Source organism: Acanthaster planci, linkage group LG03, assembly GCF_054643075.1.
Source record: "Acanthaster planci isolate LZ-2023a linkage group LG03, COTS_SCS, whole genome shotgun sequence".
In the NCBI taxonomy this organism is placed as follows: domain Eukaryota; kingdom Metazoa; phylum Echinodermata; class Asteroidea; order Valvatida; family Acanthasteridae; genus Acanthaster; species Acanthaster planci.
Genome location: NC_141779.1, coordinates 15249948 through 15275145, shown reverse-complemented (window position 1 = coordinate 15275145; position 25198 = coordinate 15249948). Strand labels below are relative to the sequence as shown.

The window sequence follows — 25198 nt, the reverse complement described above, 5'->3', positions numbered from 1 at the left end:
TTGATTGGTCATTAGGCAGGTTTGTAGAAACGAACATAATATATAAAGAACATGCAAATGCTATCTTACACATCATTTTTACCCAGGACAGAGCATTTTCACAGCATTGATAATGATCTTTCAGTGTTCAGTAACAAACTGTTAATGACAAGATGTAACAAAACAATTATTGACCATTGCTGTGATGTTTGAGTTGTGTTTTACTCAAAGGTAAATTGCGCCCTGAGCTTCTCCTTGGTGTCCAACTGTCCATGTATCCCTTGGATTTAAAATAGCGCCCTGCTGTCAACAATTGTTGACTATATTTCATGAAAAGCCCTGTGCAGTTACATGTAGATGGCATGGGGAATGAAATTGTTCTCTTACCTTCAGTCTAGAGACAGCAATGGATCGGTATGCCATGAAGCGTTTTATGGAGGCCAAGACAGAGTCTGCCATGCATCCCTCCCAGCACCGCTATGTCAACTACTTCACTGGCCTCCTCACCAAGTCGATACAGGTCAATAGCGCCCCGCTCTTCCTGCATCATGTGCTGATTCATGGTGTGCCCAACTATGACATCAATGGAGGTAGGTCAGAAAGGTAGACAGAACTATATATTTAAGAGCCAAATTATCGACATCACATGCACGAAGAACACAGTCATCATCACCTGTTCTTTGTTGATGGTTGCTGTTGTAGACATACGGTACATGTTTATGGATACCTGATTAGATCTTGACATTGTGTTGTGTATTAACCCTGTGCAGACTGGGAGGGGTCAATTTACCTTCCCCCAACAACAGATGCAGATTCTTTAAGCTACGAACGTAGGTTGCATCCGAATCTCTTGTCTAGAGCTAGGTCTAGGTCTTCACTCCATTGGAAATGCATGGAAACACGTAGGCAATAGACCTAGCCGTAGCTCTGGAAGCCCGTTTCGGACATGGCCTTAGTATCAGGGTCATCATGCTGTTAGTTATCTTATGTGGTTTTGGCCTTGTACTGTAGTTGCTGTACAGTGTAGTTTTCTTTGAACTTGCTGTGACTTTTTTGGCCACCTGCTTGCTTTTTTTTGGTCTAGGCTGTAGACCCTTCCTGAGAGTATACCAAGGAATGCAGCCAATCTTCACATCGGGAGTTTAGTGAGTATTTTTCTACGGCGACTACGGTGTATCCAAGTTGGTGCTTGATGTTTGCAGGGGTTTCAGAAATGTCAAAAACAAGACGATATTGTTGGTGGCCATATTGATGAAATGCTCACTTTTATGAAGAATGTACACGTACTTCTGTCAAGCAAACATTACATTTATAGTCCTTGGTCTATAAAGTACATACATGTAGTCTATTGTATAAAGTGAGTATAAATATACGTAAGGGAAAAGCAAAAGCATTTAATGTAGACTTAACATCTCCGTGATGCAAAAATTACATCTTATGAATAGTTGTTTGTTTTTTTGTATTATGAAGACATGCTGAAGTTATTAAAGCAAACAAAGAAATACATGTAGTTTGATGGATGACTGGTAATTGGTATTAAAGAGAAGGTAAATGCCATTTTCAAATGTCAGCTAATGGTTGTGCTTTGCACTTGCTGTAGTTCAACCAATTTCAACTGAGTCATGAGTTTTGCCGCTGGTGCTTTGTGACATTAAATTCATGCGAGTGTTTTTTTTTTTCTCTTTAGTGCTGAGTATCAACTGCCTTTGAAGTGTGATAAACAGAGTTTGTGTTTTTCTTTTGTAGGCCTTTAATGCTTACATGTACATATCTGCTATGAACCCTAGTCTACTTGTAAATGCCCTCTGCTCCCTCTGTTACAGCTCGGTGCCAGAGGGAACTAGCCGGTTTGCTGTCAGTTTAGACCAGGCTCTGCCCATCAGGGGCGACATACTGGTCAAATGTTACCACAAGAAATTCCGCGCCACCACACGCGACGTGGTCTTCCGTTGCCAGTTCCACACAACGGCCATCATGGAATGCCGGCTTGTCTTCCAGAAGAGTGACTTGGACGATGCATGCACTGGTGAGTCATTAATCATGTCAGTTATTTTTGTCCTGTAAAATGCCGCAGCAGTAAAGCAGTGACTTATACATACTGACTCACATGGCATCTTTTGGGGTTTTTTCTCCATCAGATGCTCGGTTCCCTGACTTCACCAAGGTGGAGTTTATATTTTCCCACACGCCTGACCAACTTCATGGAAGTGACTATGTACCTGGGAACAACTTTCCAGTGGATGAAAGGAATGATCCGTTGATCCGCTGGGACTCTTACGAGAACTTTGACAAAACCGTAGAAGGAGGAGGTAAGTTTCTTTTAGAAGATTCTCTTCGCAAGTGCCCTACGTCAGACCAGTCCCAGTTTCTAATAACACTATAGAAGTTTATCACTATAAGTGTAGTTTATTGTAAAGTGAAAAAAATGGATGGTCTATGCTGGGCAGCTTGTGAGCTTGATAAATAACGGAAAAGGCTGATGATGTCTATTAAGTACTTTGGTGACTAATTTAACCCCAAAAGAGTTGGGGGATGTATTCCCCTCAACTTGTTTTCCAATATTGCCGCAGTGCATTTTTTTCAGGAGCTGAGCATGTAAGAGTTTTTGGAGTAACTCTTTGCGGTCATTGGATACTAATTTTGGGAAATTTGAACTTCCCATTTTTGTGGAGCACCTTTTTTTTACGAGACAGGTCAGCAAAAAATGTATACTTTTCCACTGCAGTGCTGAATGCACGCGGGCTGGCACACATGCACATTGTAGTCTCAAACTTCAAATGACTGTAGCGACCAAATCGTATGTCCGATTGGGTTTAACTTTCACATTTGTAATGATGACGTGTTTCTGTATATACATGCCAAGTTAAAAAAAAAAATTGAGCATGGCACAGCAGAGTTTTGGGGGGTTGGAGTCTGCCCTCCACCTGGCTCTTTGAGGGTTAACCCACTGACTCTTCCTCAGTAGTTTATAATGTTTAATTTTGTTTTGATTTGTTTTGCCAGACTATACCCCTGAGGTGATTGATTTATCAGTCAGTATGAACAACAACATCCCCCATAGTTCAGCTCCTGACGGCAGCCTGTATGCCGAAGTCCAGAAGACACCCAGTCCCATTCAGCGAGAAAAGCTGTTCTTCACCAGCCCCAGTTCGTCTGGCCCAACTTCGCCTGTGGGATCAAACCAACTGCTGCCCGTGATACCCAATGCCCTGGACTTTGATACCGGCCCACGCAGCTCCATGCAGACCACCCAGCTGGCTGTCTTGCGGGCAAAGATGAACGCCCAGATGGATCCTAGCTACCAGACCATCAAACGGCGGACCCCCAGCCCGCGTACTCCGACTAGTGACCCTCCGAGCCCCATCCAGCCCCCGACCCCCTCTGTCCAGTTTGCAAACGGGCCCCAGCAACCCAACAACGTGGAGCTGTCCAACGGACCAGAGTCTTCCAAAACTTTGGCTGCGCAGCGGAGGGAGATGAATTACAAGGAGAAGAGAGATCTTGATGATTTGTTACGGGGTATAGGAGAGGACGTACCAGCCCTTAGCAGTCCTGATAGCATTGGATCAGGAGAGGTACAGAAGTAGCCTTACTTATTCTGTAATGATCAATCATATGATAAAACAGCAAATGAAGGAGGCCATTCCACTACTTATTAAATGTACTTTTAACCCTTAACCCTTATACATGTAACTCATTCATGGGTGAAAATGATTGTTGGCAAGAGGCAACTGGGTGGTTTTTGCATTACACAGGTTGCTGTCTTCTGGCTCATGATTTGTAGCTACGGTACTTTAGCTCAGTTATGTAGACGTTATTTTGACAAAACTGTGATAATCTGAAGAATAGAAACTAGTCCTAAGAGCCCTCAAAACAGGTCTGACTATCACACGCATTTCCCTCTACAAAAGATTTGACTGATTCCTTGCTGGATTAGCGAATGGTGCCATCTAGTCTTCTCGATGTGGTGTTTTAGAGTGTAGTGTGCAGCACCTGGTGCTTGTCTGCACTGAGGTGCATTTGACACCGAGTACATATGACCAGTTTTGTCTGAATGTGCACAAATACAATGCCTACATGTGGGCCCTGGGCACACGGTGTCAGTGTCATTTATCTCTGTCACCATGGTCACTTTTTTGGGAGGGGGGATAAATTTCATTTTCTGTAAAGTGGCAGTTAAGTTGTATGACCATACTTTATTCTTCATTGTTGCTTGGTACGTTTAGGTTGGAGAGAAAAGGAAGATTGTAGATGTTCAAGCTCAGATGTCACATCTTCCTCCCCTGGAGTCGCGACATTCTCCAACCGCCAGGGTCCACCATCCCCAGAGTCACGGTGTGCAAGGAGAGCTTGAAAACCCCTATGCTGAAATTAGTGATGCAGTACCCAAACAGGACCAGTTGCACGGCCAAGTGAGAAAGCAAGATCCTCTGGAGGAGAAAATCACCCGCAGTCAGGTTGGAGAAGTTGAAAGCTCCAGAATACCTGATGTACAAGTGCACAGGACTGCACAGTTGCATGACAACCCGACCTATGCCGTGACGAAGGAAAGTAAGCAATACACACCTGACAGTAGGCCACATGATGTTGCAGACCTTGGACATGGCATGACCCCTGGACAGCAACTGAACACTTCTCCAGGCTACCCCTCCAGCGCCAAGCATTCAGACATTTGGCAGCCACAGCCACTCAGAGCCAAGAAGGAGCAGCTCATGTACATATACCAGGAGGATCCGACATCTCCGCTCGGACCGACTGCATCTCCCTCCCCTGGGGATAATGCAGTCAAGCTCCCGGAAGGCAGTGATATGACCAAAACACCCACGGGCAGCAATCGAACATCGTCAGAAATCGGGGATGATGCAATGACGTGGCTTCAGCGGCAACAACAGAAGCTCAAAGAGAAACGTCTACGAGAAGAGGCTGTCACTCAACCCACCCACCAGACCCCTAAAAGGGAACTCCCCAAGGCCCCGGAACCCAGACAAGAACCTGTCTTCGAGAAAGCCCCACAGGCTGTAGTACAGCCCCAGGTTCAGGCCCCGAGGGAGCAGATGCCTACGGACAACCTTAGCTGGCTAGAAGAGAAACAAAGGGAGTTGCAGATGAGGAGAGGACAGATGGATCCATCCCCCAAGCCTTTATTTATTGACACATCTCATCCAGGATCATCCTATGGCTCATCATTCTCCCCACCAAGGACTGACTTCTCAGGTGATTATTGCATTTGTAGTAATGTGTCTCCCTGAATGGGCATGACTGATTATCAAATGAAGCAAGTGTGTAACCCTCCCTAATCCCGCAAATTCCATTGGGAGTTTTCAGGGGATTGTCTTTATTATTCTTAATCTTATTCTTTTGTCCTCTTATTCTTCACAGATAGGGCTTGAAGTCCATATAATGTTAGTGACGAAGAATGCATCCTTAATTCTTGTACAGTTCTGAATAGGGATAAGGAGTTGATATTAATAACTATCTATGATTAATGGTAGGCATATCATTGCATTAGTACTCATCAAGATTAACGTCAGAAATTCAAAACTTGGGCTTTTTAGGGTAAGTTAAATGCGTACTTCAGAAAGTTTCACAGTGGTCAAAGAAAACTAGACATTTTTAAGGAGATGGTTGGGTTATGATTGCTATAAAATTGTAAGCAAACATCTGTCATAGAAGGTGAGCTTGTTTTCATCGAAGACGTTTAAACTGTTTGAAATGCACCTGTGCCATATTTTTACATTTGAAGCACAATATGGGACAGAGAGAACTCCTCCCCTTTTGTGTCGGTCATTGTTTGACCTGAATCTCAGGAATTCTTTTCAGACATCAAATGGGGGATGTGTCAAGAGTCTAAGGGTATCCATAGGTGTGGACATGTAAGGGGGGCACCCCTCCATGCTGTATCTTGCCGTGTATACATTTGTGCTATCGGGAACCAGGGACGTGAAATCTCCACTTTTTAGCGTATTTCCACTTTTTTGTTGAAAAAGCCGAATTTGATTTTCCGCTTTTTTGCTATCGACAGGCCAGATTTTCTCATTTTTGTTCCTGTTGCAATTGCCGATTTTTCTGGTTTTTTTTTTTCTTTTCCTATCATACATGATAGCGAGGCCAAACTTTGCATGGGGATCTGACACCAAACAGTACTCGAGTGCTGTAATGCACATGATTGAATCTACTGTACATGTACACTGTACGTGCACGCACATGTCCCATACGTGAATACAGTGTATACTAATCTGTGTGAGCATATATTCGGCGCGGATCAAGCCTTGTGTGTAAACAGCATCCTCAGACCCTCCGGTCATTGTGCTGTGATTGGCTGTCACAGAAATATCAATATTCATATACGTGTCAGTAGTGACTAACAACCTCCACTGTAACTTGTGGTAGCATACATTTCATTGTTAATTTGCGGCTTGTAGTAAGATAAGTACATTTTTGCTTTTGCTTATAGAGGGCTTAATGACAACTGGTGCGGGGCGCACAAAGTTCTTCTTGTGTCACGCATTCTTGTGCGGTTTTGCTTCGTTTTGTACGGGCTTTCAAACAATTTTGGGACACAAACTCATCAAAATATCAGTGCACACATACATGTATGTACAATTGTCCAAAGAGGTTCTGACTTGGAGACAGCCTTTAATAAGACTCATCCTCAAGTTATGAATCTGCGGAAATCGACGTGAATGGAATGCACCGTAGATGTGACTGGCAGGCAACACGGTCCGCGCCCGGAAAATCCAAAAGCCTGGACAAGCAGTGTACGTGTGCGACGCGATATGTATTCTTTCAAGAACTGAAATTTTGCTCAGATCAGATGGAAAGAGGGCCAACTCACTCTACAAACCTCGATATTTACAATTTCAGTATGCCTATTACTAGTTTATTTGGAAAGAGTTCCATATACAAACAACACTTCATGCCTCTGCACAAACCCACCGGATGTGAGACTTCTGAAAAAAAGTTCTCTAATTAAATGCTTCAGATTTTTCTCAGCTATTTTTTCATTTTTAGGATAAGTTTTCACTTTCTGTTGGCTGTTATAATATTTTAAGGGAAAATTAGTTTTGTCCATATATGTTACACTTTCCATGCATTTTAACCTCTTCAGGAATTTCAGACAAATATGAAGAAAAAATAAATTAGAAATATGTATAGGCTAAGTTTCAAGAAAAAAATGATCAATTTTGCACCAGGAGGCTGTAAAATGCATAAATGCATCACAGACCATCTGCATTTCAAAAATTTCCCACGCCGTATATGTTTCGCGCTTGCGATTTCATCTGTTTTCAGCTAAATGAATTTCTTTTATATTCCACTCACACCCCAGATAGAACATGGCGCACTTTGTTACACTTCAAAGTTTGTTGATAGTTGTTGTACACTATTACTTATTACTATTGCTGTACTGTTACCAAGTTGTTTTTGCACTGTGTGAAGGTGTTAGCACCAGCAGTGCTGCCAACGGCCTTTTGCCTCGACCTCAGTTAACAGACCTGGAGAAGTCTACCAACGAGCAGTTCTCACCCAAAGCTACTGCAGATCCTGGCCCCCTCACACCGCCCAACACCTACGAGCATGACAGCGGCCCACACGCCGAGGCATGGCAGGCGCACCGACGACCTCTCAACAGACAGACCTCAGATATAACCTATGACCGGGAGCAGCAGGTTGTCGTCAGGCAGCGCCTGGATATGGAGCGCGCTCCGCAGGCTCCGACGCACGGTGTAACGTCACTACCACCAGCAGGACCACTCTCAACTACTCCCAAGGACAGTGCTGGGTAAGACTGGGGTTCCGTAGTACACGTGACTACTGCAGTGTATATGTTTTGTCAGTTGAGGTCCATTTTTGAGAGTGGTCTGTCATTTTTAGGGGCGGTGCTTAGGGATACCTACCTCTTCCCATTTTGCCACTTCTTCTTGTTAAATGACAGGCAATTCTAATGCAACAGTGACATTTTTTGTCCTTGAACCTCCTTTCCATGTTGCTCTAAATATCTTGCACTATCACAGTAATAGATAGCAGTGGCTGTTACAAGAATAAGCCCTTTTAAGTTTCAAGAGCAGTTGGAGAAAAGCGACCCTGAAATCACGAGGTTGAAAGTTTACATGCTGACATTGGTGTCCATGTACATGTACAATGTACATGTATTAGTTTAATCACTTGGACAGCATTGGTTTTATTTGTCATTTTGTTTAGTACGTGTACTGGTACATGCAGATTGCTCAATTATTTGTATCTTAAGAGGAGTATTGCTTCTCAAGGTATCTCTCTATGAACTTGCTTTTTCAAATGTTGTTCGTCAGTCATTTATAAATCAAGTCACTTCTAGCACAATTCGTTCTATGATTGATTTTTCTATCATTTTTATATTGATTGTAAATCTATTTCTCATGGTCGTTTACCTCTTCATTGCATGCCTGTATTGAGTTGAAACTGATTCCAGGGTCACAAATTTTAGACAGAATTATTACATTTACATGTGCGCTGGAGCAGTTATGTATTGCAGTGGTAGCATGCTGCTACATGTATGTTCATTTGCACTCTCTGAGTTGTTAGCATGTGATTTTGCATGTTGGACAAGTACATGTACCCAAAGTCCTTGTCTATCTTTCTTTGTATATTAAGTGATTGTTAACGTCCTACAGGTTGCTGTTTGCTCAGCTGGGATCTGATCACATAGAACCAAATCTGATTTACTTGAATATGATTCTTTGAATCCACTTTGCGGTGAAAGTCTTTACAAATGCATTTCATCGCATTTCTATTAAACCACTACATGTACCTTTCATTTCCCCAACTTCACTAAATTTACAAGTTTGAAACTAAAGTTGTTCACTGTGAGATTGAAGAAGTTATTTTAGGGGGGGGGGCAAAATGCTTTACCGATCACAATTAACAAGATATATTTCTGATTAGTACTCCGATCACTCTCCCCGATAATATCACCTTGGTGCCCTACATTTATTTTTCATCCTTTCTGTTTAACAATGACACTGATGAAGCATTTTAAAAGTCCTAGATCTATCTCTGTCTAATTCTGTTTTTCATGGTGTATACCGGTACAATGCATGTTTACTGATCGTGTGCGTGTCCGTCCATCCTTTCTTTTTGTTTTCCATATCTCTATTCATCATCTTGTTGGAATGACCTGCATGCCATCCTCTGCATCCCCAACAATCAGCAGATTTGTCAATCACCCTCCAACTCCATTCTCTGGGTCCCGCAACGACCGGACACGGGATGAGACCCAGAATATGTCGCACCCCGCTCTCGCTGGCCCAGCTGAGTCCTCCCCTGGCCTGTCACGGGACTCGGGCTATGCTTCCTCCCTCTCCTCCACTGTGACTGGAACTGACCCGGTCAAGTCTGCCAGTGTCACGAGAGTCATCATTGACTCCGATGGGAGCGAAACCACCACAACCACCTCGACGCAGACCCGAAAGAAGACCATTCAGGTCTTCCCACAAACAGCAGGATTTGACGTGAAGCAGCTCCCTGTTTTATTTATGCAAGAGATTAGGAAGGACGAAAGTGGGGGTTTGCAGAGCCGACTGCTGGGGCTCATGAAGGAAAAGGGTGTCGGGGGGAGTCCCACCTTAAAGCGAAAGCCAGTGTCTGAGACTTGCGGGCATGAGACCAGTTATAGAAAACCAGTTGTGGGTCAAACCATGCTGCCAGTGGGGAAGGGAAACTCCCAAATGGAAGGGGGAGGATTACTTAAAACTGTGCAGAAGGAGTCACAATCTCGTGCTGCTTCACATGTGCTACCATCCCACAATCCATCTCAAACTATACCAATAGTAGAAATCACCCCAATCACTTCAGCCGTCGCTTCTTCATCTGTGCGATCATCTTCTATTCAATCCACCCCAAATCACCCTTCTCAGTCACCGCGAATGTCCCGTTATCATTCCATTCCAAGAAGCCAAAAGTCAAACCGACATCCCAGGTCAGTAGACGACTCCCGTTTGAACCAATCTGCCCCCATGCATGACGTGGCTCAGCATTCAAACACTTTCAGAGTGTCTTCGCAGAAACAAAAGTCAACCAAGTCAACCCAAAGTCAGGTGCGATCTCAGTCACTCCCGAGGAACCAAATGTTCAAGAGGACCCTACACAGCAGCTTCCAAGACAAAAACCCTTCTAACACGCATCAAACCAAGACCTCAATGCCCCCTGGGGTGCCACACTTCACTTCTCCTATTTTGGCTCCTGAATCCGATGCACAGCTTGGCAGAACTGTCACCCCTTTTGGTGGTCCATTTTACCACTCTCTGCCAAGAGATGGACCTCTGCACTGTTCTCGTAGGCGCAGTCACAAGCAAGATTCAAATTCTGCTTCTCATGCAAAATTGACCTTTGATAGGGTAAAGACCACCCCCTCTGAATTTGGCTCATGTCAGCCATCACAGAAACTTGCTATTCATGGGTCTCTGCCAAGGAGTGTAAGATTTACTCATGATCACCTCCCCAATACAGGGCTACGTTCAATCTCAACCACTGGATTTCCAAACTTTGCATCCTCAACACCTCAGCCAAAATATGCCCAATATCCTGATCCCAACTCTAAAGTTGAGCATAGAAAGCAGTGTGTTCAAGTTTCAAATGGGGATATCACACTTGAAGCAGACCCTGCACCATTTAGAGATGACACCCACCTTGTCCAAACTGCCCCTTCCTACAACTGGGTCATGGACCGCATTCAGACACTTCGGCACACCTCCCTTAACAGGCCAAATTTTTTGTCAAGTGGCAAAGAAAAATTAGACAGCGAATGGGTACCTGGTGTAAAATCTGGATCGATCAGCAATGAGCAGCCTTTAGATTTACATGTAAGGCAGTCCAGTAGAAATGCTGGAAGTTTTGAAAGGCAAGGAGTTGCTGAAAGGGTACGTGGTCGTCCTTTTGATAGATACTGGCATAAGCTGGAGGGAGGAAGTGGCAGTCAGAGTCAGGATGTATGGCTAAGAAGGGAAGACTATGATGCTGACCAGAGGGAGCCCCGAGCACTGTCTGCTGACAGGTTAGGAACACGCAGCTCCATCAGTCAACAGAGAGCTGTTCCAAGACAGACGCACAGTGGACATCCAGTGGGAAGCCACAACGTGGGTACCGTCCCTACGCAGCACCTACATGCACAATCCAGACAAACTAACCATAGCCCCACCCTGTCTAATGCTAAACCTTCTAGTGATGTAACACCGAGGGTGATGGAGGGTGTATCCATGGGCCAAACTAATCCCAATGGTAACATTAACCTAATGGCCGGCCTGGAGGATGCCATTCGCATGCTGTCGGAAGTTACTCACCTCCAAAGCAGAGACCCTGCAACAGCCAGGCCTTGGACCCTTAGACATAACACGCATGTGGCTGATGTGCACAGAGGTGGTGATCTAACTGGCCCTTTGAGGCAGATTAACCCAGTTAACGGGTGGATTGGCACCAATGCTAAATACCAGTCCAATACACAACGCAGGCAACAAGCACCCCTACAGAACGCCTCTGGACCTGTCCGTGATGCTTACAAGGTAGACCTGCATATTGATGAGTCTAACATGGAGGATGCTCTCAACCATGAGGGAAGAGTGGCTAACAGGATTGCTGGTGAGTACTTGATTTTGAAAACTTCTGTCATTCAGTACCGGGTAAGTCTTGCTCGGCCAATAAGAAATTTGTAACTGATGCGGTGGTTGTCTTGTCTGTGGTACATGTATCTCATAGAAAGCATAATCTAATTGATTTAATAATTAATCGTAATTTTTTTTTGTGTCCCTAAAAGTCTGCTTTATTTGCACTGTGTAAAGCAAAGTGTAAAGCTGCCTATGCCGTGAGACTTCTGCAAAGGGAGAACTCTGTGATGTTTGTAAATACGTTTCACATTGAATTTAAAATTATAAGCAGTTGATAGTGTTTTGCTGTTACACAACACAACTGTTGGGCTGTGATTAAAGTAAACCCTTCGCTTATTACAGAATCTCATTCAACCTTTCAGATATCACAAGTAAGCAGAGCGATCAGCCCAAGAGTCAGCCTCCTACTGGACCTCGAGTCAAACCTGCCAAAGTCAAGCAAGTGACGAGGCGTACCCCGTATCAGTCTGGCTATGACTCTGACTCGGCAATTAATCAGTATTATGATCCACCCAGCAATAGAGTTGGACGGGAATCCCCGGAACGATGGCTGCACAATCCAGGTGGTCTACCTGATCATGTAAGTCAGATATGCAGTATATTCCTATTGACCAGCAGTTTGGGCACCAGTTCAGATCAGCTTTGGTAATTGTGAGGCATGTGCTTGTGGGAAAGCACTGAAAACCAAAAGCCATTTAACCAATTCATGCTGGAGGGGGGCATATACAGTGTAAACACATGATGATTTTCTGCTACGTAAAACAAGGATTATGTGACCACATTTTGCCAGCCTGTATTCGCAGAAACAGGTGACGTCAACACACGTACTCAAGCTTCAGTGGTTCCCTTTGGATTTGTACACATAACAGTGTCTGGCAAGACATTGGAAACTGACCATGTCTTGCACTTATAGACTTGGCCACTACAAACAGCCTATTGGAGCAAATGTCACTTTGACGAAGAGCCTTGGAATATTCCAAAGACAAAGTTTTGGAAAGAAATATTGCCCAAATGACACTTAAAGAGTCAGTATTTTAGCTTTTGGACTTCTTGCCTTTTCAAAAAGTTTTCGATCTAAAGTAATCCATGTCTTGGTTGATTCTTGTGAACTCATGCCGTTAAAATGAGGTTAAAGTGTTGTATGATGGTGAATTCGCATCGAATAATACAAATGATTTGAAAAGGAAAAACGTGTGACACTGTACTTCAATGACATTAATCCATCTGTTAACGAAAGACACAGGCTGCCAAGCTGACACATTGCCGCTGAATATTCGCAGTTTTTCTTTCAGAGAATGGCAGTAAATCCATGTCACTTGTTTGAAACTTTTGCAGGTGAACTCTGTTAAATACGGCATGCTGTAAGCTATAATATGGGTTGACATGCAGCTGCTCATCATGCTATATTTCCTTTGCTTGTACAGGAAAATGAATATTGGGACCGGATGGAAGGGCTGAAGACACCCAACCTCAAGGAGCAGTGGATACGCAAACCAGAATTTGACATTGAATCGTCCAATGAGAGCTTGCCCAATGGCAGTGTCACGCCCAAATTTCCGGTTGGACCAAAGGCCTACAAAAACATGATATGGACGCCACTTGCGACAGTACGCCCACCACACGGTGAGTAAGCAGAGGCTTTTGTGTGGGGGGGAGGGGATTAGACACTGGCTCACCCAGGACTTATCCTTGACAGGTGCCCACCACAGGCTTATTATCCCATCAAGCATTCTTCAGAGTATTCAAACAACTGCACTTTGTAAGGTCCACTGTGCCAGTGATGTCATCAGTGTTGATACTGCATTGTGCACACGAACACTTGCATAGTGTTATGGACATATTTTTTTCCAACACATTCCTGTAAAAGAAAAATTAGAGAGTGACGGGGGGGATCGAGGACACGAGTGCTGGATGTGCTCGTTGTCAGCTTTGTTATTCTTTGCATTGTCTGAGTAATGTACAAGCTTAACAAGATGGCATGATTGGAGATGTTACTGTTACCAAATTTAGGCTTCACTAATGTGTGGGATTTTTGTATTGATTACACTGCATTTATTCTTCACACAGGACCAGATGATCCATACCCCCTCTCTCCTACCAGACACAACAACAGGGACATCTTGGACACGACTGGTCTTCATATCAGTCCTGCTCAGCAAGCCTCCACCCAAGCTGCCAGTCCCGTGAATGTCGAGGGTCCAACCATGAATGCCGCTCAGAGCACCACTCCGGCTACCCCCGAAGTCATCACTGTCACCCAGAGGAGAATCGTTCAGACAGAGAGAGTATTTGACCAGAATGGTTTACCCGAGGTGCTATCCGGTCCCAGTGCAAAGGAGGCCACTGTGCAACAGCCGATCATGGCCAAGGTGGAACGGGTTCCCACCCCCGTGTCTCAGGTGGAGAGGAAGGCTGTCCAGAATGGGCAGCACTACCCAGTGGAGGCCAGAGTGGAGCGAGTGCCAGTCGCAAGCGTACAGGAGTCCAGTGTCAAAGCCAAGCCTGTCAGCATGCGCTACCCGGCAGGTGTGTTCCCCCCGTCGCCCAAGAAAGAGGTTACCTTCCAAGACGCCCGAGGGGGTGTGCCTGAAAGGCCGACCGGCCCACAGGCTCTTGTCGAAGAAAAAGAAATAGTCCCGACGGTGAAAAAACCTGTCGAGGTGGCCCCTGTTTGGCCCATTGAACTTGAGGTGCACATCAAGAACGAGGGCATATCTCCAGCTGTTGGTGAGGTGCAGGTCAAAAGCGGTGTAGCCACACCTCCAAACAGGCCTCAGCAACTCTCCCCCAGCTCTCAGAACAGGACACAATTTGTACAAGAACCACCCACGCAGCAGGAAGTGATCAAGAAGGAGCAGACCGAACCAAAGTTCAGCTACCAGCTACAGAATTTGGCCAGTCAGCCGCCTCCACCACTGTATCCAACGTATAGCGATCGCATGAAGAACCGACCCCCAGGACCAATGTATCCTACGTTCAGCGACCGGCACCGTAAGGCTGCAGCCGGCCGTGTGGAGGAGGTGTCACCTCAGGTTGCCAATGGATACCACACCATGTATGATAACAGGGGAGTGGCCAAGGCCAAACGAGCATCCACTGGCAGGTAGGATGAAGTCTTTGTAGGGTTTAGAGTACTTGATAAGTATGCTGTATTTGGCTGAGCCAAATCTCAGAAACAAATTTGCAAGATTTTCTTTTGGGAAGGCCTTTATGCTTCACGTTACAATTTTCCAATTGCATTTGGTGGCTGTCACATTTGGCTGAAGAACTTGCACGGTATATTGTAATTCAACCACCGGAATTAGAAGCCATTATTGTGGTGGCACAACGCTCGTGGACAGGTGGTACGCGCGCGTTACATACCTCTTCGACCAATAGGGTGTCGTGATTTGCCAAATGCACAGGCGAGTCAAGGCGAAGAATGTGCGTGTGACTCTGGTGCCACTGCAGTTATGGCGTCTAATCGAATTTATCTATACACATAGTACAGGTACATGTATGCCGGTTCCTGCTGCTCAGCTAGAACAATGATGGAAGGATTGGGAGCCACTGGCCCCCTGTCAATGACATGGAGTACATGTCTGAGAGAACTTTATCACCCTAAAACATGCCAATAAAATATCCTTGGAAACGATCAAGTCTATAAAAATTTTCAGTTAAGATTTCTGAAATTGAACAAAACATGATTTTACATTCAGTGTACACACTTCATTATTGGTTTATTTCAAATGCTTCTCAATGACAATACTGGATGTGACATAGATAGATGGATTGATAGATAGATCCATAGCCCTTGTACAGTTGAAACTTTTAGTACATAATTTGCTAGAGTACCAAACAGAATTGCAGACTCATTGCTTTCTTGGAAGTAAGGGAATCATAGTACCTTGGTATTGGTCATTGTGTGATCCCTACCAAAGCACCTGGCATGCTGTTTTAAAATGCTACACTTTTTGAAACAGAAACATAAATCAAGCCCAGCTCATTTCAGAGGAAACAGGTCGGTCTGCTAGGTCTGCTGTCAGGTTATGTTGGAATTGGCCATTGAAGAAGCATTTTCCCATTACAGAAGCATTTGTTGCCACAAAAGTATGCATTTTACTGCAGCTTTGGCTGTTGTTAAAATTTTCCAGCTTAAATACTTAAGGCCGTTAAGGCCTCAACCTTGACACTGTGTCAAAGTTACACCCCTACTCAGCCCATTTCCTGTGATATAAAAGACATAATTACCACTTTTTACAAGGGAGGAACCAACTTAAACTTTGGCATAGAAGGTACATTTAAAGCTGGTAATGTACAGATGTGTAAGTAGAAGTGAATGTGATTGCTTCTTCTTCCAAGAGATGCACCAACTTCATATATTTGAAGACTCACACATTGAAATGAGAAGCAGTTACAGTGTTAGAGGTGGGAGGAAAACCCCAGAAGAATATACTGGGCAAAACCCACGGAATCAGGTAGGGACTGAAAACCCAATCCACGTGTGGACCGGGCTGGGAATAGAACCCAGACCGCAGACATGGCAAGGAAAGAACCACTCTGCCAATCTGATTCCCCGATTTCTAATTTATGTTTTGACTGCTTTTAGTGAAGGGATGTGGCCAGCACATCCCACTCACCAGCGCAAGGCGTCTGATGGTAATGGAGGATCTTCACTCAGTGGCCGCACAACTCCATCCAACTTCTACTTGATGCAGCAGCCATCACCGTATTCAAGTTCTGTCTCGCTTGCTGGTAAGGTATATTCAGTGCTTTCCTATATGCACGGCGCGAAGAAATGTCAGACAGAATCGGCAGATCTGTGCTATTTAGTCTATCAGTGAATGATGATTTCATTCTCATCCACAACCCCAGAGGAGAGTTTTTGGAAGGGAAAGTAAAGTCAGTGAGCCATTTCTACGCACGTGCCACGCAGTCAGTGACTACTTGCTGTCAAAGAAAAAATAATTGTCACCAGTTCCTGCACGTACTTGTACCAATCCAAGCAAAGTACATTTCTGTGCAGTGAGCCAGTTCAGAATGTCAAAAAGACACGGTCTTCTAGGAAAAATGTATGGCTGTGCTGATATTACAGAGTATCGTGTGTACTGCTGCTGTTCCAGATCAGCCTTGGACACACTGGAGTTTGGGCATGCCCTGCTGGAATACTGAACTGGCTCAATGACCAAATACAAATCCACTGATTACATGTATGGCCAACACATAGTCAAAATTCAACTAGCCATTACTGATTGTTTTATTGTTAGTAACAATTACATGTCAGGCAATATGAAGTTTTATTTACTGATTATTATCCTTGTTCTGTGTTTGTTGTCAAAAGCTAACTCAAGTTTTTTGTAGTTCAAAGGCTTTGCAAATAGTTCAATGAGATGAGTATACTGAATTTGAATGTGTTTGTGTAGATACGAGTATGGACAAGGTACGGTTTGTGAAGGACCTGTCTGCTTGGTGGTACAAGCCACACATCTCCAGAGATGAAGGTTAGCTTCTTTTACTAGTGTTAGTATTTCTGAGAATTCGGCCAGCTTTAATACTGCTGTTGACTCTCATTGGTGTTAATTCAGTTTAGGCAAAATGGCATTGGAAACCAATCTAACTCTTCGATTCTGGCTAAATTGTGCTACTGCGCATGATTTTCATCGGTTTGGTGCTCGATTGTAGGAGCCTATGCAATGTACAGGCCCATGGGCGTACCCTTTTTATGTATGTACATAGTATGTGCACTGTGAATGGGAAAGCCTGATAGAATGAACAGTCCCATAGACTTTGTATCAAGGAGAGTTGACCATGGAAAGCATCCAATGCCATTATGTGCAGATTTCCCCAATTACATACTGTACACACTATTAAAATAAGACTTCAATCTCACTTCATTTTCAGGCTTTCCTAAAAAAATAACTTCCAAAAATTCTAGGATTACTGTTCACAAGCTAAAACTTTAACCTTGCTCTGGGGCATTCACTTTTTTATGTAAATGTCGAATCATGCCAGAGGCAGAAATGGTTAAATTGTGCTACGTCAGAGCTGTAGTGCCGCACCAGCATGCTCATGTGGAAGGGTTGATCAATTTTGCCATTCTTAAATGATATGAATCTGGATTTTTCACGCAACAGTTGACAATTCCTAAATCCGGTGTGTAAAAGTTGTCCATTTTCTTTCTTTGTAGCCATTGCAATGTTGAAAGACAAGTGTCCCGGCCAGTTTGTGGTCAGGGACAGTAACTCCTTCCCTGGAGCCTTTGGTCTTGCCGTTAAGGTTGCCCAGCTACCACCCAATGCTCCACCAAGCAAAAAAGGTACGTTGTAAAGCTTCATAACATCATTATTTTCAACAGAAATAATGGATTTTTCTGTGGGAGGAGGGGTAGTGGGCTTCAAGTGGGAACTTGTGACTCATGATCCGGTGGTCGTGGGTTCTAATCCGGGCACTGGCCATGCACTTTCTGGTATGAATAGCAAATGTTGGTCCTTACAGTAGCAATATTTAAGGCAAAACAAGTCAGGCTAAGAATTTAATATTTTGGTCTTCATCAAGGAAATCCCAAGTTCAATTTTTTGTGGAATCTTTAGATAGTAAGTCATGCGAGTGTGCATAAAATATCATGCAAGTACATCTTTGAATACCTTGTGTTGACAACCATTCCCTTTGGCTTCTAGTACATTGTGTTTGATTTGTAGAGATTGAAGAATGGTCCTTTGCAAAGCACAATTAAGTTTCAGCTGCAGTAAAACTGAAGATTACAATGTTGTCTTGGCGTGTTCTCCCTGTTAGCTACTGACCCAGCTAGTGAGCTTGTTCGTCACTTCTTGATCGAGCCTAATCCGCGAGGTGTTCGTCTCAAGGGCTGTGCTAATGAGCCAATCTTTGGCAGCCTGTCGGCACTCATTTATCAGCACACACTTACACAGCTAGCATTGCCTTGCAAACTTCTGCTTCCTGAATCAGGTATATTTTACCACATGTTGCCACATCATTAGTGTCAGATATTGATACCAACATTATTGCTTAACACTGTCCATTATACGTGTCTTGGAAAGGGGGTTGTAGTCCATGTCTGTGGGGGAAGGAGCATGTGAAAAATGTGCATTTTGTATGTTTGTAATTTATGGACAGCCTCCAAGTTACCATGTGCCTATATGTTGTAAAAAATGCTATGGCTCACACCACAACAGGCATCAATAGACCTTATGCATTTAGGCAAATTTACAGGGCAAGGGTTTTGTATCACTACGATAGACGAGTAGAGTTTTGGTGCATTTATTGCTACTCAAGCAAAATAATGAAGGACAGCTTGTGAGACACAAGCAATGTATAAGGTGTTGTTTGGAATATGGCAGTGATCATAAGATTTGTCTTTGTCCGTATCTCAGATCCGTCTGGTGTGGATGCTACAGACAGTGCTATTGACCCCAAGTCGGCTCATGCCCTGCTGTCTCAGGGTGCAGGTAGGGTAGATGAAACTCCAGTCTCTTGGCATCCTGAGGGGAACCAGCTTGTTTTATCTTCTCAGAGCTGACAGGAAAGAAGGGGAGAATTCTGCCCCAAGTTTTTGACTCCATGATGACAGATGTTTGTGGAATTGGGGATGATATTAGATGCAAGTGCTCAGCTTTTCTTGACCTTAATCAAGGTCCTGAGAGCAGTCATGTGCAGAATGTCATCCACTCTCGGTTGTATAAATAAAACAGATAACTGTCATACTCTGATTTGGTAATGGTATTATATTTATAATTCATGCTGAAGTTGTGTGACATTTCCTTGTCATAAACTCCCAGTCTGCTCATGCTTTACCAGACTGCATCACCGTAAAAAAATCCTGAGAAAGGTATTGTACAACTTCAGTGGTCGTGCCCACTTTGAGTTTTGTTTTCCCCCATTTCTTTCCTATGTTTGCAGCTTGTAATGTCATCTTCCTTGGAATGATGGAGATGGAGTCTTTGACGGGGCCTTCCGCTGTACGCGAAGCCACAAATCGATTGATTAACCTCAAGGAGAAGCCCAAGAGGGTCGTCGTTCACTTCAAGGTGTCACTGAAGGGAATAACACTGACAGACAACCAGAGGAAGTAAGCCGACGATTGATCACAGTTGTTGTCATCATCTCCTACTTAAGCTAAATCTGAAAATTGTCAGTTGATGCTGTGATACTTTATCTCTTCTCATCCGTAGCAGTGTTTGCGTGGACAATGGAGCAAGCCCAATTCTGGCAACAGTACAAACCGCCTTTTTCCAAAAATTGAAACACGTTTGCGGCCAAAATGATTGCACCACACAGGCAATATGACACACTGTCTGAAGTCAGTAATTGTTTGATTGAACAGTTTGAAGAATGCATTAAATCCACTGACTTTAAACTTCATTCAATCATTAGATCCAAGCCAAAATGTTTGAGAAGTTTAACAGTGTCAAAAGTACAAGATGTAGGTTGAAGAAGTTGCCTCTGCAAATGCAAGTTGCAAGAGTTTTTTTGTTTTTCTTTGATGTAGGTTGTTCTTCCGTAGACATTATCCTGTTCAGTCAGTCCTGTACTGTGGAATGGACTCAGGTGCAAGAAAGTAAGGCTCATATATTTCAACTTATCCCTTGCTTCTGTTTGGATTATTTGCTTTATCGTTTGCTGCTGCTTTGAATGGCAGATTTGTCCAGATTATTCTAACACTGCAAAGGGTGGACGTTACTTTTACAAAATTACTGGTGTTGCACAACAGTCAATGGCCTTATGTACCGGTAGAACGGGAACATTTTTGGTACAAAGTGACACCAACAGAGCTGCAGGTACATGTGATCGTGTATCGTGGGTTTTTAATTCACTGCACCTTTCGTTGTGTGTTTCTGTAGATGGAAAAGGAAAGATGGGGTTGATGAAACGCAAGCTAGGTAAGTACTAGTACTACGGCTTGTTTCAGAGCTGTGGAGAAAACTCGGCCCTGAAGTCTGGGACAGAGTCAAGGTGGAGTGATAAGAGCAGAGTCTTTTTCAGGAGAGTGCAAACTTGATTCTTCACGTTGTGTAGACTAATTAAATGACTGGTTAGAAGGCATTGCTTCTATGGTGCCGTGCTTCTGCCCAGGTTATACACGTATGTACACTTGACTCTCTGATTAATCGGGTGTTCACAGTTTGTGTGTGCACCGTAGATGTGTGTGTGGCTTCACCACATGAACATCATCTCTGTGGATCAGTCTACACTAAATCCAGCTTCTCAAGGTTATCGGTAGAGCATTCTAAAACACTAATACATGTACTTCGGTATTGGTCACTGCATCAATGTACATTTTTTGTTAAATTTTCTTTCCCTTCAGGATCTTCGGTTTTATCAGCCGCAAGCCGGGCTCCAAGACGGACAACCAGTGTCATTTGTTTGCCGAGTACGAGATGGAACAACCAGCATCAGCCATTGTTAGCTTTGTAACCAAGGTGCTTCTGGGCTCTTCCGCGCAATCCTAGTCTGCAATACTGTGACAAACTGTGTCCATTTGTAAGTTTGATCGTCAATCCTTCCATTGTATAAAGTGTGCAAGCCGTGAAAGCCCCCTTTGTTGCTTGAAAAACTGCATGCACATATGTTACACACAAGAGAATGCAATTGTGAGTATTACAGTCCAGCACATTTCCTTAACACCAAATCAAGGAGATTCTGTCATATTTCTTGGAGTAACTTGGAGCGGTCTCAGTTGAAACACCCAAACAAATTGTCATCATAAGTCCATATTAATTGCTCCCTGACATACAAAAGCCGTGGCAAAAACACATTTGCAAAATGAATTACTTGTAGTTTTGTCCTGGTTCTCCCTTTCCCAGTTTGTAATCTCAACTTCAATAGAATTCTACTCAAATTCTCTGACGTCATCCATTACGAGTTCTCCCGTGCTGTGACGAAGACGTTACGAGCATCTTACATCAAGGATATCCCCTCAAAATCAGGCTGTGAGACGGTTCAGGATGACAGCCAGGTACAGAGGAAGGGATTGACAATACTCAAGACACACATGGCACATTGGTATGGTGGTAGTGAATGTTGGCAGAAGGACCAGCAGAGCAGGCTTTTAAATATGGATAAATTTAATGAAAGAAACGGGTAGTCTGTTTGAATGGTGTATTAGTGATCATGTAAATAGAACCAAATACATGACATGCAACAGATTTACTGCCAAATATGTACATATTTTAAGTATGACAATAACTCTGGATTTTGTGTACATGCAAGTCCACATTGAGAAACATCCTATACATTTACAAGTATTATGCAAACTTTGTCAAAAGCGAACAAAACAAGCTCAACTCAATTTAAATGCATATTTTTGAATTCTAAATTATGAAAATCTATATTCTTATCTAATAGAAAAGGGTAAAATAGTCCTGAAGACCTGTATACGAATAGGTTTTTCGTTTTCATTGTTTCAGTTTGCGAGTGATATATTTACTTTGCCAAAGGGTTGGACATGTAGATACAATTATGAGTGAATGGATTTGACTTTGTATTCAGTCGGAAGTGTGCTGGATTTAGAAAATGTTTGGCATTTGTATCGCAAAAATCTGAACAAAACAGTTGGCTTTGTTATTACTTCTTAATAGAAAAAAATGGATCATACCTTACAAGTTGCCCTTCACATATCCTCCAGGACTGGAGAGATATTAAGGGATTCTCTAGGTGATACCTTGCTGTACACGTATTTTGTTTTTCTCTTGGATTGTCATGGATGCGACTTGATAGTTTGTGTCAAACTGTGGTAACACTGAGATCAGTCCTGTTTTCCTTGTACAGTAAAATTTGTCATCATTACATTTCCTGCCCTAGCTTTGAGTCATACATGTATGCATGCTAGGGTATAGAGCATTTTTGCAATATGTCATTTAGACGAGTAGCAGTGGTGTAATCGACTTCAAATTTTTGCTTGTATTAAAGCAGAAAAAGTGAAAATTTTAATGAACAACTTCCAGCCTGTTTTCATGCATAACATTTTAATGTGCTTCTTAAAAAGCTGTCTAAATGGGCACATGTAGTTTGGTGTATTGAGTTAAGCTTTTTTGGGAATGATATTGAAACATTTTCACAAGGCAAATCAAATAGATTTCAACAGATGCGTTTTGTTGCAGATTATTTTCAAAGGCCAACACCTTTTGTTAAGAATAGACAGTATATAGAGACATAACATTGTTGCATATGAAGAAATGCTCAAAATGTTATCGAGTACTGTGCAAAACACTGAATTGATGTTTGACATCTTTCAAATATGTATTCAATTTTTAGGAAGGGACTGGTTTTGGATTTTTATTATTGAATAAAAGCCTTTGCTTAATAACAAACATTTAACTGATTTGAAATTTCTAAGTAAAAATGTTAAATCATTTTTATTGGAATGGAAAAAAGATCTTTAACTATGAATTTGTATTTGTGAAGAAAAATGATCGATTAATTTCAGTTACGCTGCCAACATTTTGCATGAGATTTGTTGTACATATTGATTTTGTAGTCAGATCTGACTGCATTTCAGTAGGGTTACTGAATTTTCAATATTGCTATGGGACGGCATGATGTGATTTGCATAAATTTAACAAATATGAGAATATTTTTTTAGCATTAACTGTAGGTGAGACCAGTTACTCTTGCAGCAATCTTCGTTTAATTTCTACTGGATGAACATGCACCCAAAAAAGTACACAAACTATAGACAAAAGATCTATTGACCGCTTCAGTCTACAATTCTCCCTTGAAATTCATGAAGTTCATGGATTGGTACTGTCTGTCAATGAATGAATTGATGGGGGTATACACAGCTCAATAGGTTATTTTCCTATTTATTTTAACTCTCATGAAAAACCCATTTGTGATACCACAGACTCTCACTCTTAATGAAGTAAATAAAGGTGAAGATTTTATGAGTGCTTCTTTTGCTTTATAATTTCTTGTACCAAATGACCTGGATATTAAAAAAATTGTATTATTGGGAGTTACACATGTAGGTCTTCATATGGGAAATCCCTTCGTTGATTGTCACGTTATCTAAATATTAATTTGACTTGCCTCATTAAGTTTATACTTAATAAGTTAGAAAATACAGAGTAAAAAGGGTATCGTAATATTGTTTGGACTTTCATTTCTTTCAGTTTGTTTTCTTTCATCAGAATTATGGCTAATTGTATTAACATGCATTGTACATGAAATGTTTTAATGCTGACAAAACCATATTGTTGATTTGTGAGGAATTCATATCTTGTTATAATCACCGCTTTGTGAGACATTACATGTACATCTATTGTAGACTGGTTAAGGTCAACCACCTAGCTGTCAGCATTATTTATTGTGCCTTCTTACCCAGTAGTAACATTTAAAAGCACCACCAGGCTAGGTTATTTTAGCCCCAAATGATATGAAAGTCATATACTAATGGCAACTTCTGCTTGAAGCTGCACCACAAGGCTATGCAAAGGCTCCATTGTAAATACATATTTATATCGTGCTCGGCGAAGAAAGCTACAAAACACATGTAGGCCAAATTAAGCCCAGTGTTGCAGTTCACCAGTGTGGCGCATATACCAGATGAGAATTAAGTTATCAAGATGACAGGTTCCCAATTGCGTATCTTGTCACAAAGAATATTTGAAATTGTTTGATATGACTTAGGACTGAATAGTTAGTACGCGCTGTACTTTCCTGGGATAGACGTTAAATGTGCAATTCCCCAACACCCACACACTTTGTACCTGTACTGTTACACCTCAGTATTTATTTGTTTAGTCCAACATGACTGTTGAAAACTCGCCACCCAAAAGTAACCTAAACAGCAGTGTAGGTTCAACAAGATAAATGAAAAATCACACTTTTATCATGGCACTTCAGATTTTCAGAACTATTCGATTTGTCAGGTTTTTTAAATAGACTTTAATGATCCTTGAGCAGAAGTTAGCTGAAACAACCCAAATGTTTGTGGGTGTGTCGTTTTCTACTGAAATTAACCAAATATTTAATGAACTTTTTTTTTAGTGCAGACTGAATGTGACAACTAACATCCTATTAGTAGCGACTGCAATTCTACCGGTGTTTTAGTCACCTTTAATTACAGCATTATTTACCATTAATACACCTGTGGCAGTTTTTAGATCCTTCCTTGATGGTACTTCAAGCCTGTTATTCTGTAAAAATGCCCAATTACTTAATAGACCCCAATGTGTTGAATAAACGTGAATTTACACTTTCAAGCATTCAATGTGTGTCTTGCATTTTGTAATATTATCCTTCAGTTTTAGACAACTGGTCGCCAATGGGGTGACGTGGGCCCCCTGGCAGTTGCAGCCGCCCCCATCGGCAGTAATCATATTGTTTTCGTGATACTGCCCTCCCCCCACACACACACACCCACCCATACGCGAACAACGCCTGAAGGCAAAGCTGGCAACAGGGCTGGTTTTCTCAATTTTTTTTACAACACCCTGAAATTTATACTGGGATTAAAAGTCCTCAGCCTATGTATCAGTTACAATGTAATATACACGTATTGCCTACATATCCACCTGCCTGCAACAAAAGGACATAAAAATCTGACGGCTTGTCCGTGATCCGCCCATTTGCCAAAATTGTCACCCGTG

The 25198-nt window shown here is 42.6% G+C and overlaps 1 protein-coding gene across 8 annotated transcripts in view; it reads left to right on the top strand.

Moving 5' to 3' along the window:
* LOC110973138 (tensin-3-like) overlaps positions 1-24819 on the top strand; it is a 78610-nt gene extending 53791 nt beyond the window's left edge. For 5 of the 8 annotated variants that reach the window (XM_022223699.2, XM_022223697.2, XM_022223701.2 and 2 more), the window contains 21 exons: positions 373-569; positions 1064-1124; positions 1803-2005; positions 2118-2288; positions 2983-3554; positions 4206-5193; positions 7417-7759; positions 9164-11586; positions 11975-12192; positions 13037-13235; positions 13680-14715; positions 16201-16346; positions 17015-17092; positions 17779-17907; positions 18384-18557; positions 18983-19057; positions 19509-19677; positions 20098-20166; positions 20450-20488; positions 20914-21089; positions 21413-24819. In XM_022223699.2, the coding sequence (XP_022079391.2) occupies positions 373-569; positions 1064-1124; positions 1803-2005; positions 2118-2288; positions 2983-3554; positions 4206-5193; positions 7417-7759; positions 9164-11586; positions 11975-12192; positions 13037-13235; positions 13680-14715; positions 16201-16346; positions 17015-17092; positions 17779-17907; positions 18384-18557; positions 18983-19057; positions 19509-19677; positions 20098-20166; positions 20450-20488; positions 20914-21058 (7435 nt within the window). In that variant the 3' untranslated portion in view covers positions 21059-21089; positions 21413-24819. The remainder of the gene's footprint in view (positions 1-372; positions 570-1063; positions 1125-1802; positions 2006-2117; positions 2289-2982; positions 3555-4205; positions 5194-7416; positions 7760-9163; positions 11587-11974; positions 12193-13036; positions 13236-13679; positions 14716-16200; positions 16347-17014; positions 17093-17778; positions 17908-18383; positions 18558-18982; positions 19058-19508; positions 19678-20097; positions 20167-20449; positions 20489-20913; positions 21090-21412) is intronic. The other 3 variants (XM_022223698.2, XM_022223706.2, XM_022223708.2) reach the window with 3 other exon arrangements.
* Positions 24820-25198: the final 379 nt, after the last annotated feature.